The following is a 15,529-nucleotide window of genomic DNA, read 5'->3' as shown; positions in this document are numbered from 1 at the left end:
TCAGTCATCTGAAGATGCACACAGCCTATATTCAATGACATCTTTTCAACCCCTACCCCCAAATCCCCAACAAAGCAAGAAAATTTAGATTCATCCTCCCTCCGCCCTGATTTTCTCCCATAGTTTGACTACAGTAATCCTTAAACAGGCAGAAAGTCGATGCATTCTCTTCAGGTGATTCCTCCAAATTCTTCATTCTTGGCTCAAGTTTTATTCATTAATATTAGTCATCAGTTATTAAGAAAAAGATAGTTTCTAAATGTTTATTGTTTTTGTTTTTTTTGTTTTTAACTGAAGTTAATCGGATACCATAGTCTGGTTATATGTGCTGAACTGCAGCTGTCAGTTATTCCTTTTTCTTGAATTCTTGGTTGCCATAGCTGGAGCCTTTTTCTATTTCAGTTACTCCTATCAGTCTACGAACTCCAAAGGAAGCTTTAAAACATAACAGAGAAATGGGATGTATATTAAAGCCAGTTCAAGGATTCAGAAGATTACATTAAACACAGAAGCAGAACAGACATACAAATATGAGTTATTTCAAGCCTAACATCAGTAGACACTACAGAACGCTGCTTTTCAACTGCACACTGTATGAAGTTGCATGTAGACCACCTGTTTTTGTGTGTTTTCTTCTTTTTTTTTTTCTCCAAGATCATAGACAAGATGTGCAGTCTGAGTATTTTCTCCTTCAGACATGGACTACAAGACTCACTTGCTATTGATTGCTATAGATACTGCTTAAGATATGAAGGCAAGTCTGCCTGGATTAAAAGCTTTTCAGATAATAAAAACACTACACAAGGTAAAAGACTACATAATGAGCTCTTCTGCAAGTCCCATTCATATCCATAATGCACAGAACTTATTTGAGCTAATGGATCCTATTACATGTTACTGGGCTTAGCATCTTCTCTGCTTTTATTACCTGCTCCAACAAATCCCAGGAATGCAAGGATAAGGAGAGGTGATCCACTTGCAAAAACTCCAAAGCCAAATGTGAAGAGAGGGGAGAGAAGAACTGTGGCCCAGAAAAGAAAGTTTAGGAGGGTCCATGGTCTCCTAGGTGGTTTAAACTGCTGGCCAGGAAATGTGCCTTCTTGATTATACATCTCTTGCAAAGCATCCTGGAAGAAAGAGAAGATAGAGAAAACATAATCATATGTTTGCACTAAGCAATCCAAGACTAGTTAACTCTAGGACAACATCGAGGACATCCTCTGCAGTAAATACTTGTCAAGAGTACATGGCATTCATTTCCATCTGCTGTTGCAGTTTTTTTGCTGTTTGGGCATTTCAGTTGACTGCCAGAGCTACTACCAGCTGAGCCCTTTGAAGGCTGTGTTGGTCATGATCAGAAACTGAAACAGTATTGGCCTCCCCACCACCAAATAACTTCATCTGCTTTCTTAATCTCTTAGGAATTTAGGGCTGCATAAGGCCACAGTTCAGACAGCAGTTGCCTCTCTGCTGGATGCTTTTTCTTCCCATTTTTACTTCCAGAAAAGTCAGAGTGATTTGAGTAAATCACAGCACAAAAATGCTATATATTCAGCAAAAAAGAGGAAGACAAATCACAAACTGACCAGCAGAGACAGCACTGTACTAACCATAAATGCAAGACTTATTCTTCTCTTGGTGTGTAGGAGTGCTCTATAAGATATCCAAGCCACTACCAAGGATGGTTCAAGTTAGGTTATTTCTCTTTTTTTCTCCCCTGCTTAAGCTGTTTTTCTTTTAGCTTCCCTTATGAAGGGCTGAGATGTTCAAATTGTTCTTTGCCAATAACACAGCCTTTTGAGGCCATATCCATAGTACAGGAAGAACATTTTAAGGATTCCAGTTACAACATACTGCTACAATCGTAAGATCAATATATGAAATACCCACATATATAAATAATACCTCCCCTGACAACATCTCTCATATCTCTCAAGTTTAATGGAGGAGCAGCACACATCAGCAAGGAACACCAAGCCCTCAATTTGCAAGCAAAGCAGAGCATTCTGTCCAAAGAACGGAGCCAAGCAGAATGGATGCTCTGTGCTGCATCTGTTTAGCCCTGCCATTGGTTGTTTAACAAAGACACGGAGAAAGAAAGGCCCTGTAAAATACCTCATGAAGTTTGCTCTTCAAACCAGGCAATTTCAGCAGGAATTTTCATACCTAAGAGTATTCCAGACCCTTACAATTTGCTGCCTTCCTATAAACCTAAGGTTAAGTGTAAGGTTGGAAATGCTGCAGTGTAGGCTAACATAGCAGAAGAAAAGCAAAGACAGTTAATATGTGCTCCCCGTTCCCCACACACCCTCCAGGGAGGAGGAGTACAACAATAAAATACACATTTCAAGTTCAACAATCCACCAATTAGGGTTGGGCAATGTAAATTACAGTTCTTTCCTCTCTCCTGTTCAATCTGTGGTCATGAAATAAACCATCTAATGGGAAAAAAGATAAGAAATGAGAAAAAAGCTTTGAGTCCTCTGAAGACACTCTAGCCATTTGCAACATCTGTCCCTGGCAGCAGATCCCAGGGACTATCTGTACCATGCCACATACTGTTTCAAAGGTATTACAAGAAGACAGAGAAGAAAAGTGAGTGTGGAAGAAATATAAAAGCAAAGGACCAGTGTTGCTAAGAGCCTGTACTGGCTGCCCCTGGCACAGTTATTACTCTTCTTGAGTTCATAAAAGCATCCATGGGGAACATGGGGCCTTTAGAAATGTATGACAGAGACCCAAGAGCTGAAGAACATAAAGAGATGGTTGACTGCTATTAGTCTTCTGCAACAGTCTAGGAAGCCCATTGTGCTTCCCAACAATTTGAGACATACTCAATGGCTGTACAGGGATGGCTAAAGGGGTTCCCTTAACAGCACGCCTATACTGCTCCATTCAATAGTCTGAGGAATAGCTACCAAATTATATATATTTCCATCTCTTCTCTTCCTCTAGTGAAATGAAGTGCATTTCTTAATTCTTTAGTACACTACCCCTGAAAATTCTGAAAGAAAGAAAAGAAAGAAAAGCTATTTACCTTTTCTTGGTAAAGCTTATGAAGCCAGTTTGCAGCTTCCTTTTCATCTTGAGGGATATCTTCCAGAGGAAATCTCCTGGTTTAGTAGAGAGATGAAGGAATAAACAAAAAAAGGATTAAGAGAAAAATACAGGTGTTTGACTTTAGACCTCTGTTAGAGAAGATCTCTCATTGAATAAAAGACACGGACTAGATGTAATAATGTCATTGATGGCAAAGTTTTTTCTATGTACAGATGAATTGAGACCTAAATAACTGCTGATTCACCACCTAAAAACTTAGATTTTTAAGAAAAAAACAAACTGTACGGGCTCCCATCAATCTCAGAGCACATTAGTAAAAAAAGCATTTCACATTAAAACACTGTTACTTCCTCACTGGAGCCATCATCTGCTGATTCCCAGTGGGCTCAGACTGAGTCACCCAGGGCTGAAATAAAGATGAGCAAAAGTGACAAAACTCAGGAAAACTGTTACATTCTTTTAGTGAGGAAAAGAAACAAATTAGAAGGTATGGAAAGGGAGTAGTTACAAATTCACTTTGTACCCACTCCATGGAAATCACCTCCTACAGACTGCCTTCTTGCTCTCTCTCTCTGGCCATACAAATAAAAACATAAGTTCTGGTGCATATGAAAGCTACGCTCAGCTCTGGGCACTGACTTGACCTCACTGAGAACAGCTGCCTTTTAACAATCCCCTTCCTAGCAATGAAGAGCCAACCCATTTCCTGCATTCTTTTGTTTTCCGAGATATGCTGTTAACACATTCAAAAATGCATTGTCTCCTTTCTCAGTGGCACACATCTTGATGTCATTGATCAATTCAGAAAGAAGATGCATGATTTGTAGAGGTGAGGGACTCACATCTCCTACCCTCAGCTCAAGCATATTTCGGTAACACTCCAACAATATGAGGCCCCTCTTATAGCAGGGCATTAAGAACAGAAGTGTTATTTCTGGGAGAGCTCCAGACTCAGTGATAGCACATAAAATTTATTTGCTGCTGTTCAATCAGGGAATGTGTTTCCACAGCTCAAAGTGAAGCTTTTGAGCCTGCAGCAGCAGAGGGAAGATATTCTAACACATTTCTAATAATTTCTGCATCCCATAAACAAATGGAAAACTAGGGTTTACAGATTTCTTTTTAATAGCTCTAACAGGAGGAGATGCTCAATTAATATAAGTAATGCTCAGTAAGAGCTCAGTAAAAAGTCATTTGCTGAAAGCTCTTTGCTACAATTGTTGCTGTGATGATACCACCACTAGAGGGTACTCACAGCAACAACATTTACCAGTTTAGCTCTGGAGTCCCTCAGGACAAAGATTGGATCATCTGCTGCTTTGCACAGGTATCTGCATATGCATATATGAAGAACAAGAGCTTCCTTTCTCTATCTAAGCCATGTCTGCTGGTACATCAAGGACAGGTAAAGATTTAAAAACTGGTCTCCTCCCTAGTACAGAATAATAGCTTCAAGCATAGAAAAGCATGGTGAGAATGTTGATTCACTCCACGATCATATTATAGATCAAAATTACTGAACAAGATAATTACTAGCTTCTTTAACAGAGTATCATTAATAATTTCACCTGGCAGCCTTCCCTGACATAGCATTTCTTCCACAAAACCCTTGCTGTGTTACCTCGACACAGTGGATGACCACTGTGATTCCTACAGACCCTTTCAACCTTGGAAGATCTGGCACGACACACCTGCTTTCACTGAGACATTGTATAGAGCTGGTGCTATGCATCTACCATGCACAAACCCAAGGGCAGTGGTGAAAGGAGTGAGAGAAGTAGCAAGACTACCTGCTACCTCAAATAGCTGAAGTGAGCTGTCAGAAGAACAACGGAAAGAACAATCAGATGGTTTGTCAAGCCCAAACATAAAAGGGAAAGGAAGAGAATCAACAGGAAAGTGTCAGTAGCTTCTATTATCACAAGGAGGCCTTACAAGAAGAAGGCGACAAGAAGAAAGAAAGAAAGAAAGAAAGAAAGAAAGAAAGAAAGAAAGAAAGAAAGAAAGAAAGAAAGAAAGAAAGAAAGAAAGAAAGAAAGAAAGAAAGAAAGAAAGAAAGAAAGAAAGAAAGAAAGAAAGAAAGAAAGAGAGAGAAAGCACATGTATGTGTGCATGGGTGAAGCACATGCTGTAGTGTTAGGTGTTAGCAGTCGCTCTTTCAGGCAAAAAAGTAATGAGGAATGTGAGGAATATATCACCTCATTCATACAATGTTTGAAATTCAGCATTATTTAATTTCTAATCTGCTAGTCAAACCATGTGACATGAGAAGGAGAGAAACTGGCACAACAAAGAGCTTTACACCACTCACTATTAGAAACTACTAGTTTTGGACAGGCTATTCATACTATGTGTATGCTTTACAAGAGACTGGAAAGGGGACAGAAGAGTTAGTTGGCTTTCTGTTCCCAGCAGAGAAAAGAAGGCGGTATGTAAGTGTCCTCACTGCACAAAGCTTGGGGAATTCCCAGCTGGACTGACAGTGCAGTCATATCCAGCCTTAAAAACCTATCCAATGTGCTGTGACTTGCTAGGCAAAATCAGGGCATGATTTTCAAACATGAAAGCAAACTCAAGCAGGGGAGAAACAGGGAGATTTCAATGGCCCGCAGAGAAAAGAAAACTACAGCAAAAGACATTTCCCTCCAATGTCTGTATACACTTCAACATGCCAAAGCATGCATCTTCAGGCTCACCTCCATCATGAGATGCTCACCTTACACACATATCTGCTTCATATTTCTTTCCATAAAGAATTCCTAATAAAGATGGGTTCTTGTTTCCTCTGAAATTTAGTGTTACATCATACACTGCTGAAACTGTTGTAAAGAAGAAAAAAAATGGCTGTTACATCAGTGATTCTAGCAACCACGTTGCCAGCACCCTTGCAATAAACAGCACCAGGGCCCTGTGCAAGCCTTACATTAATGATGTCATGTGGCAGAGTCCTTCACCACTTTGTGCTTACATGCTGTATTTGTCTATTTCAGCCACCTGACGCTCCCAACTACACTGCACGTGTGTTACCAAAACACAAGGTGACTTGGTGAACTAGGCAACAATGGCATACATAAGAAGACTATTTTTTTTAAGCAGTAACAAAGTTACATGGCACAAATAACAATTGACACAGTGAATGTTTATTACTGCCAACTCACTAGTTGTAATTAATGTAATGAACAGAGCATACTACACTGTGCTACACATTATAGTTAACATGAAGAAAAAAACAGCTTGCCAGTACCTGTTCCCCTGAGACACTGGACAGCAGTGGTAAAACCTTTGGTTCTGGGCAACAGGTGGTACTTCAGTTTGGGCAGCCCCTTGGATTCAGCTACCTCCATACTGATACGATGCTTGGTCTCTGTAAAACGAGTTCCTTCACAATACAGGAGAAACTAGTACAGCAAGACAAAAGGCAAGAACAAGGATATCTTGTGACCACAAGAAACCAAGCAGAAAACCAACATTTTTTGTGTTATGAGCATATATCTGTGCATGTGTACATAAACACTTCAGGAAAAAGTGTATTAATCATTACCTTGCTCCTTTACAATTTGTACTGTACAAGCAGAATTACTCATCTGAGGACAGACCTGTTTGTCTGATAGCTTTTCCAATTGTTTTTTATTATTATTTGTACCAGTTGTGTTCATAAACAGTGATGTCTTTTCCTAAAACCTTTACCTTGTTCATCATGTAAAACATCAATCTAACTGCAAAATCCTCCCATACGGACTTCAGGCAGCACAAAACTATCTGTCCTTTTCCAGCCTCTACGTTACCACTGCTCTGCTTAAGAGAGAGACCAGAAGCAAAGCAAAGCCATGCCAAGAACCCACAAACAAAGCACATCTGAGCACCTTGGGGTGAAGATGTGTTTAGCCCTGGTCATTTTGAAAGGTGGACATCATTCCCATCACACTTGGATTTTACCTTGAAAACACTGCAGGACTGAAACACAAATCTCTGCACTATAGGTGCAACAGGCACAGGGGGAAAGCAAAGGTTGCTACTCCTCTTTCTCACAGCAGTACCATGCAATGCTGTAACATTGCAATTCAAACAGAGGACCTGTTGAATGAATCACTATATACCTGCAATTTGTTAGAGCTGCAGCTGCCCAACTTTTCCTTGGTATTGTATATAAATAATGTCCATCACAAAAGGTAAGTTAAACAAGTGTTAAAACTACAAAGCCATGCACACAATAGTTGGAAGTGCCTGAGTGTGTGACAGCATGGAGCAGGTCCTGCAATCTTTATTCTGCCCTTGAGGGAATACCCCTTATGAAAACAAGACCAACCACAGGCAGGTGCCACAGTTGGAGGTATAGAGGCTGATGCTGCACACTGAGCTTCTGGTCTTGAATTCAAGTTCTCTTTCCCATATACCAAACTCTCATCTTCTTGTAACTCAATGGAGAAGCAACCCTTTTGAACCAAGTACACAAGCAAGGCACAGACTGCACTGTGAAAATGACCTAATGAAGGAAGGTTGTACAGGCAGTGCTAATTACAACACTTGGAACGCAAAAAAAATAGGGAATTGATTTGTTCAAGTCAATTTTAATCATTTAAATTACGACGCAGGAAATCTTGATTTAAGTAATCAATGCTATCTATATTTTGCATTTATATTTTTTAAGTTGTTTTCTCCAGAGACCAGTCCTTGGATCTCAATACAGAGTCATTACAATATATGGATTTACAACTTTCATGCAGTCTTGATGAATATTAATGGGTATGTTTTTTTCTTCTTTTATTTTTAAACACTAATCAGAAGGATATATTAAATTTTGTTCATACTCACATATTCTAGTTATTCAATACTTGAAAATACATTGGCCAGAATCCTCTTTTTCTAAAGCTTGTAGTTTTGCAATGATAGAAAATCCTGAACGATGCACTCAGTGTGAACAAGGTAAGCCTACTATTTCACCATTCATTTTAATAAGCTGTGTTGAATGGCATCAAAATTCAGTTAAACTGTGCATAAAACCTCTTAAAATGTTTTATGAGCCAAATAACCGTACATTTAATGTACTGCTAGAAAATCAAAACAGTAAATTTATCTCAATATTTTAATTCAAAGCTGAAAGAAGTTTACTAGGTTGACTATTCCATAGCAAAGTCTAACAACATTGCATGTAATGAAATATACACGTTTACCCTTGGCTTCAAAAAATGTCAAAATAAAAAGGAAATACGGTAAGCTTACACTTGCTTTTGCAGTTGTGTATTTTCTCATACAGACTTTAAGGAAGCATATAATTTTACAGATCAAAGAACACACCAACACATGAACTTCCTATTAAAATCCATGGTGCGTGCATCCCTCCATCCCACCTCCTTTTCCAGCAGAGACTTTTGTTTGTGTTCTTTTATCCTACCACAAAAAATGTAACTTAATAATATACAGATTTAGTTGTCAAATATTGGCTTTTAATTAGACGGACAAGAAAGCATAAATGAACTTATTTTAAGCATTGCACAAGTTTGATTTCATAATCAAATTTAAGCCTGTGAATCATCTATGTAAGCTTCTGAAGTGCTTTCCAAATGCCTACCATTAAAAACAGGCAAACAGAGCAACACTTTGCATGCACATACTGAAAGATGCCCTGAAACAGAGCATGTTTTCCATGATAGCATGCAAAGAAAGTAGGGAGCAAACCTTCTCCTGATATATAAGGTATCGCACTGCAAGAGCACAACTTCACTGTTTCACTTCACTGTTCCAGCAGTCAGTACTAGAGGAGGAAGCTGACACTTACCCACATGTATTCAGGATAGTCAGCCAAACGTTTTAATCCCTCAATAACTGTATCCCTGTCTTCTTCCCATTTCCTTTTGCAGAAAACAATCTCAAGGAAGTACCATGTCCAGCCAATTAGGGGCACGTACAGTAGCTCTTTCTTAGCAAGAACTTTGGAACTCTTGGAGAAAGACAAAAACAACAATCCAAAAATGTCATTGGCTGATGTGTACGAAACGAAAGCATTAATGTTAAGGTGATAAAAAGCTGATGAGGTTTTATCTGAGAATCTGCATGGGTTTAAGTCAGACCTCTAGTCCTCCAGATGAAGGGAAAGCTTATGGCACATACCCCCAGCACTCCAAAGCGCTCCGTCATAGTCCAGCCACACAAGAAGTCAATTTCAAAGTTGTGATTCAAGATGATGATGACATGCTCTTTCCCAAAGGTATTCACCGTAGCCTCGTCAGAAAACAAGGTGCACTCTGTGCCCGACCACCATTCCAGCAGCATTACTAACTCTGAGAAACATGAAGAAGAGAGAGATGAGTTAGGGGTGATGCTTACTTACAGAAAACATCCAGTGTTTCAACAGCAGCCCCGTGCAGTGCCTGGTCTCTTCTGACTCCTGACAAGACTTGCCATCTTCTCAATTCAACCCAGCCGAGATTAAATGAGAGCTTGTAAATCTATAGACCAAATTACAATGCTATCCTTAAGCAGAATTTAGGTAACTGGATATATGCATTATGGATACTTTAACAAGTTTTTAACAGTGGCAAGTTTAGACATCGTACTATGAATGTGAAATTTTGTGATCACCAGAAAAAAAATAGCAAAAACTTCATGCCTGAAAACAGACAGCTGAGCTGTTGATTGCTCCACTAAATGAGTACACATTCTCCCAGGTGGAACACAAATTATGCATAGATGCAGCCTAATGCTTTTACTTAACATGAAACAAGTTTTATGGAGGTAAAGAGACCCATGAAGGGCTTTTAAAGGGATGTGATGCACAAATCTTCTGCAAGATATTTTAATATTAGAACACAGGATTCTTAACATTCTATATTATGGTCATCTACGGAGTAAGAAGCAACAGAGATTCAAGCTAATTTATCAAAATACTTGCACAAAGCCAGGAATGGTAAAGTGCTTCTTTTGTGTACAGCTAAAGAATGAACGAGCCCTTTCCCCTCTGTCTTCTCCAACTTTCAGTACACCAATGTATCTCTTCCTGCACTCTGTACCTTTCCTTCATTATCCACTCTTCTTATTTTCAGCTTCCATCCTTTTCATCTTAGAAAGACCTCCCATTTAAATTCAGCACAAATTTGCATAGTTGCTATGGTTTGCCTATTTATCTCCTTTCAGTACAACGAGGCAGATGGAAAGCATCGCTGGTATCATGGGACAACTATGAAAAGTATGAGAATAGTTCATTTTCCCAATATGAAGATTTGCTTTCATGCAAACTGTAGTCATTGGTATTTTCTCATTTCAATAAGTTATAGATGCAATCAAAATTTGTTTGCACAACTATGGCAGTTAAAAATTCCAGCTCTTATGACGCTACTATTACAAATATGCAGGGTCAAAACTAGGAGGAGTCCTTTCAGTTCTCTACATCAGATTCTGCCACACCACATTTCAACGTTCTGCCAGGAAACCTTGGTTTTGCAAAATGGAGCACTGCCATCCTGCATGAGGGCTTCTGATCACAATTCACACTATTCTGTCTTTTTTGCATCACATCAGAGAGAAGGCAAACATAGTACTTGGGTGAATAGTAAGGGAAAATGATCCTAATCTGCTGAAGACACATAGCTTCTGTAGCTTATCTTCCAGACTGTTCTCCTGTATAATTTTCAAGACTCACTTATTTGGAGGCCTGACAAATGTATGCAATTTGCTGACTGAGAGAATGCAACCCTGGCTGATTGGAATTGCAGCAGAGAAAAGAAAACTTTATACCAACTAGAGATTTTCATCATTTCTTTACAGCTTTATCTCCTTTGGGAAAGATGTTATTGCTTCCCTTTCTTGTTCTGATTATGCTGGTTCAGTGCAAGAATCATAGAATGGTTTGGGTTGGAAGGGACCTTTAAGATCATCTGTTTCCAACCCCCTGCTATAGGCAGGGACACCTCCCTCTAGACCAGGTTGCTCAAAGCCCAATCCAGCCTGGCCTTGAGTGCTTCCAGGGAGAGGGCATCCACAACCTCACTGGGCAACCTGTTTCACTCTCTCACCACAAGAATTTCTTCTTAATATGTAGTCTAATTCTACCCTCTTCCAGTTTAAAACCATTTCCCTGCCTGCTACATGCATTCAGAATGTCCTCAGCTTAGAGCTATGTTCTCCCATGTTGGCTTTTGGGAGAATAGAGTAGTAGTATCAAACACAGTGTAATGCTCCAAGCAATATCCCATTTTGAACAACTCTAGTAACTGCTATATTCACTGCATTTTCTTAACAAAAATAAAACGGGTCTATTTCTTTCTCAACATCAGGTAAAAAGTCTGCAGAGGCAGGTGTGGATGATTTTCTGCAAAGCATTCCTTGTACTATGGATTCCAAAATAGTGGAGGAAGCTTTGCTTAGATTTGCCAGATTTCACACTGAAAGAGGAGGGTTGATGAGCCAGAGAATTCATATGAGGAAACAGATTGTCCTTTACAAGTGTACTGATAAATGAAGCAATTATAACAAGGAGTGGGTTCATTTCCTTTTTCTTTTGGCGTGTGGGTTACAGCTATTTTGTGTGTACTGATCCTGTCAATGCTACAGCAAGCCCATATTTCTAAACCAAAAGAATGTACAACTTGCAATGTCTGGGATACTCCACGTAGCTGCCACTGAAAACTAATATTTTACTACAACAAAAATCCTTCTTATGGTGTGGAATCCAAAACACCAAAGCAAGTGGTTTTCTGACCTCCCAAACCATCCAGAAAAGAAAATAAACAAGAGGCTGCATAAAGTACTAAAATTTGAGTCTGGTTTTGGAGTTGGACTAAACTAAACATACTGCTATACAAGAGCATAAGTCATCAGAAAAGAGTTGACACAGGGAAACTTGGAATACAGACTACCCTTCATGAATTAAATATGCAGTGACGTGTTTACTTTCAGCCCAGAGTCTGACAGAAATCTCCAGCACCAAGTTACTCCAGGAAGGTGCTGGCAGAAAGGACAGGGAGGAGGGGATGCCACCTCACTAACGAAGGGCTAATCTGAACCATACCATAGATGAATGCATTTCTGAGCCATCCCTGATTACAAACAGCAGCTCTCTGAACACTGGCAACCCACCCCAGCATACAGTTACATACAGATGAGGGAAAGCAGTGCTTAAGGACAGCTGACTCTTGCTGCTCCCCATCTCTGCACCATGTCCAGGTTAAAGCTGAAAGGGGAGATGATGGAGAGGTGCTGAAAAAAGAGGGCAGGGCCAGGCTTACTGGAGCTTGTGGTGCGAAGACTCTTTGCAGGAGGGGATAAGATCTGCAGGGCTGCATTCCATCAGGGTCTGTGGGGTATGGCTTAGCCCTACTCCTGGAGTAGCACTGAGTGGGGATAAAATGCTTTGTGTGTGGCATAAAGAGAGAGCTCAACTATCACAGTGAGGAGAAGACAAAGGAGATTGAGCCCACTGGTCTGACTTGTCCTTAAATATCTGATTCACAGTTCCACCAGATTATTTGAATTCACTAGTTCTTACCATAAGAAAGTTTTCATGCCTAACCCACCTCTCTCTTCTACCTTTACTTTTTCCTTATCCAAAAACGTTTGCCATAGACACTAGATAGTCTATCTCCTTTACCTTTTGAAGCCATGCTTTATGTACTTAAGAAGATACAGTAATACAGCCTCATTTTCAGTGCACCACAATAATAGGTACACACATCAACCACTATATATCTACCTTTACACACCATTCTTCTGCCAGACTGGCAGAGAACCTCTTATTGAAGGCCATTACTGCTACAAAGAGATCCAACATGAAAAATTCTCAGCCTCAAATGAAACAGTTTCAAGAAAATGACCAAAATGAAGCATCTAGAATATAAAACCAAGCTGTAGATTGACTGCCAAAGGTTTCCTCATAATAGAACACATTTTGTTATGAAGGACAGCATTTGAACTGCCACATTTCCACAGCTTAATTATTATAAATCACAACCACAGTGCATATTCTCTGGCTCTTCCACTACAGGCCATCAGCACTGTGCAATCCCATGTAAACATTTACATTCATTTTCACAGCTTAATTTCTCGCTCATTGAATTTATAACAGGCTATACACAAGGGGTTATCCTAGGTACAATTCATCTATCTCCTTTGAATCATTTTGGACAATAATTTCCTTTCTCCTGTGCCTCTGAGACAGTAGTCTGAGTAGGTGGGACAAAAAGCACATGAAAAGGACAATAATCTTAAAACACAACCAAACTAGGTACTTCGGAGAATTTTTGTTGGTAGTACTTCACATTGATGACTTAAGAAATGTGGGTGCCTGTCAGTGGACTGCTCAGTGGTAATTTAAGTACTTGTTCAGGTGATTCATTTACCCAAAGCAGGATGCTGAGCACTAAGGTAAGTGTTGCACATACCGGATGGAAATGGAGAACAGAAATAAAATAGATGATTCACTACTGAAATAGGAGGTGACATTTGAACTAAGGAGCCTTCAGAATGTTCATTTCAGAAATCTAATTTCCTGTTAAACTGTATGCTGGCAAATGAAACCATCCGAGATGGGGAAGTTTTGCAAAGTCTTGAAAGAGGAAAGCAAAGCAGCTGAACTCACTGTGTAAAGTTCTCCCAGAGGGAGAAGAAGAAAACTGTTTACAAGAGACACAGGTGTCATCGACAGATACTGTGGGGTGTGAGAGAATTCTGAAGCTGTCACACAGTCCAGCTATAAAGGCATCTATTCTAGATACTTTAAGACAGACATCTGTCTTTGCAGACTACACAGTCAATTTGAGCTCCTAAATAAGAGGTCAACATGGTGCCTATTCTAAACACCTGAAGCAGTCTCTGTGAATTCCACCTGCTCACACTGCTTAGCAGGGGCTCCAAAACAGGGTAAAGATGTTACCCATCAGCAGTTTCCTACCCAACAAGGTAGGGTATATGGGGTGGTAAGGAGCTTCACTTCCCTCCTTTTATAGAACAGAGGGACAGTATGTCTCATTGACTTGACTTCTGTACATGTGCCCAATATTTCAGAAAACACAGTAGCTCTGAACTACTCAGAAACAGTCTACTTCCAACGTAGCAGCTCTCTTAAGTGTGTGCATATATATGTAGATTTTTTTTTTCTTCAATTAACAAAAAGAAACAAAAAACGCTCCCCTGCCCACCCCCAGACCTCATGTCTCCTTCAAGCATACTCACGGCTCCAAAGTGAATAGGCAAGGCGACAGTTTACTCGGCGATAAAACTGCTTGTTTATGGGCCAGAGGATTAGTGTGCATAGTTGAATGAAGTTAATGATCAGTCCACTCACAACAAAGACGAACCCAATGAGGAGGTGAACAATGAACTGGGTCTTCAGAAAGGCAATGAAGCCCATGATAACCACTCAGAAGCGTGTGCAAGGGCCGTCACTCAGAATAACTGTCCTGCAAGAGAAAGAAAAGCATCTAATTGAGTCTGGATTCACAAGCCCTGAGAAAGGGCAAAATAGGAGCGCAGAAACAGCTCATGCAACTTCAGCAACTGTAATCCAACCATATAAACTATTTTCTCTCCCAGTCTGCCTCGTTCAGGTTTTCATACAATCAATGGTACAAATCACTTCCAAAAAGGAACATTCATTTGCAATTTACAGCCCACCAAGAAGATCTGAAGATGAACTTCATACTTCTCTCTTCAGACAAAGATCATATAATCAGACAACAGTGGGAGGAACACAGACCCATGAACTCACACCAAACCAGCCAAGCCCTTACTAGTAAATAAGCTGGGCTGCAATTGCTGTGCCTTCTGGGGTTGCTGTCCCTGAACTGCAACAGGATTCTCATCTTCCCTGCACCCATAAACAGCATGCTGAGCCTCCAAGACTGTGTAAATGAACTGATGCCTTCCTAGCCTGCCCTCAAAGCTCAGCACACAATTCTTCTAAACAAGCACATACTGAGGGCAGCCAGGGGTTACACAGGTTTTGCTACATGTTTGCTACTACAACAGTACAGCAGTCCATCTGCAGTGCAAGTTCTTCACCCTGCAGCAGATTTCATGATAGAAAGAGCACAGCTGGTCATCAAGAGCATCAGCCTGGCAAACTAAGGCATGGAAAGGGTATTTCCACATGCAAAGACCATGCTGGAGCAAGTTTAATAACTTCTCACTTTGTCAAGCCATAAACCAGTTAGTAGGGGGAAAAAAGTAAAATAATAAAAAAATCCTTAGGCTACGTAGTAGTACAAACTTGACCTGGGAAAGTTCTTGGCACAGAACGTGTCCACTTCTGAATTAACTGGGATACTTAACCTGGGCATGGGCCATGTTTATCCCTGCTGCAGGAAGCTGGGTGATGTGTGAACCAGCATAAAGTCATAGAAGAAGTCTAATCCAGCACAAATCCTGCCACTGTGAACGTAACAGAACAAAATGTTTTCAACAAGAAACCTGATTAAGTTTATTCCAAAACTGTGTTATCTCATGCTGGCCTTTCTGATCGGTACTAGAAGATCTTCAA

At 40.1% G+C, this 15,529-nt stretch overlaps 1 protein-coding gene across 22 annotated transcripts in view; it reads right to left on the bottom strand.

Moving 5' to 3' along the window:
• Positions 1-249: 249 nt before the first annotated feature.
• Positions 250-15,529, bottom strand: part of AGPAT3 (1-acylglycerol-3-phosphate O-acyltransferase 3) — a 91,527-nt gene continuing 76,247 nt past the window's right edge. For 15 of the 22 annotated variants that reach the window (XM_090123254.1, XM_031594622.2, XM_090123301.1 and 12 more), the window contains 8 exons: positions 14,224-14,450; positions 9,169-9,338; positions 8,837-8,998; positions 6,305-6,458; positions 5,777-5,879; positions 3,038-3,113; positions 929-1,127; positions 250-435 (listed from right to left, as the gene is read on the bottom strand). In XM_090123254.1, coding sequence (XP_089979380.1) covers positions 347-435; positions 929-1,127; positions 3,038-3,113; positions 5,777-5,879; positions 6,305-6,458; positions 8,837-8,998; positions 9,169-9,338; positions 14,224-14,401 — 1,131 coding nt within the window. In that variant the 5' untranslated portion in view covers positions 14,402-14,450 and the 3' untranslated portion in view covers positions 250-346. The remainder of the gene's footprint in view (positions 436-928; positions 1,128-3,037; positions 3,114-5,776; positions 5,880-6,304; positions 6,459-8,836; positions 8,999-9,168; positions 9,339-14,223; positions 14,451-15,529) is intronic. The other 7 variants (XM_031594631.2, XM_090123345.1, XM_090123335.1 and 4 more) reach the window with 1 other exon arrangement.

Source organism: Phasianus colchicus, chromosome 1 (genome assembly GCF_987193195.1).
Source record: "Phasianus colchicus chromosome 1, bPhaCol1.hap1.1, whole genome shotgun sequence".
Classification (NCBI taxonomy): Eukaryota; Metazoa; Chordata; class Aves; order Galliformes; family Phasianidae; genus Phasianus; species Phasianus colchicus.
Note: the sequence above shows the minus strand (reverse complement) of the source record. Positions and strands in the feature narration are given on the sequence as shown.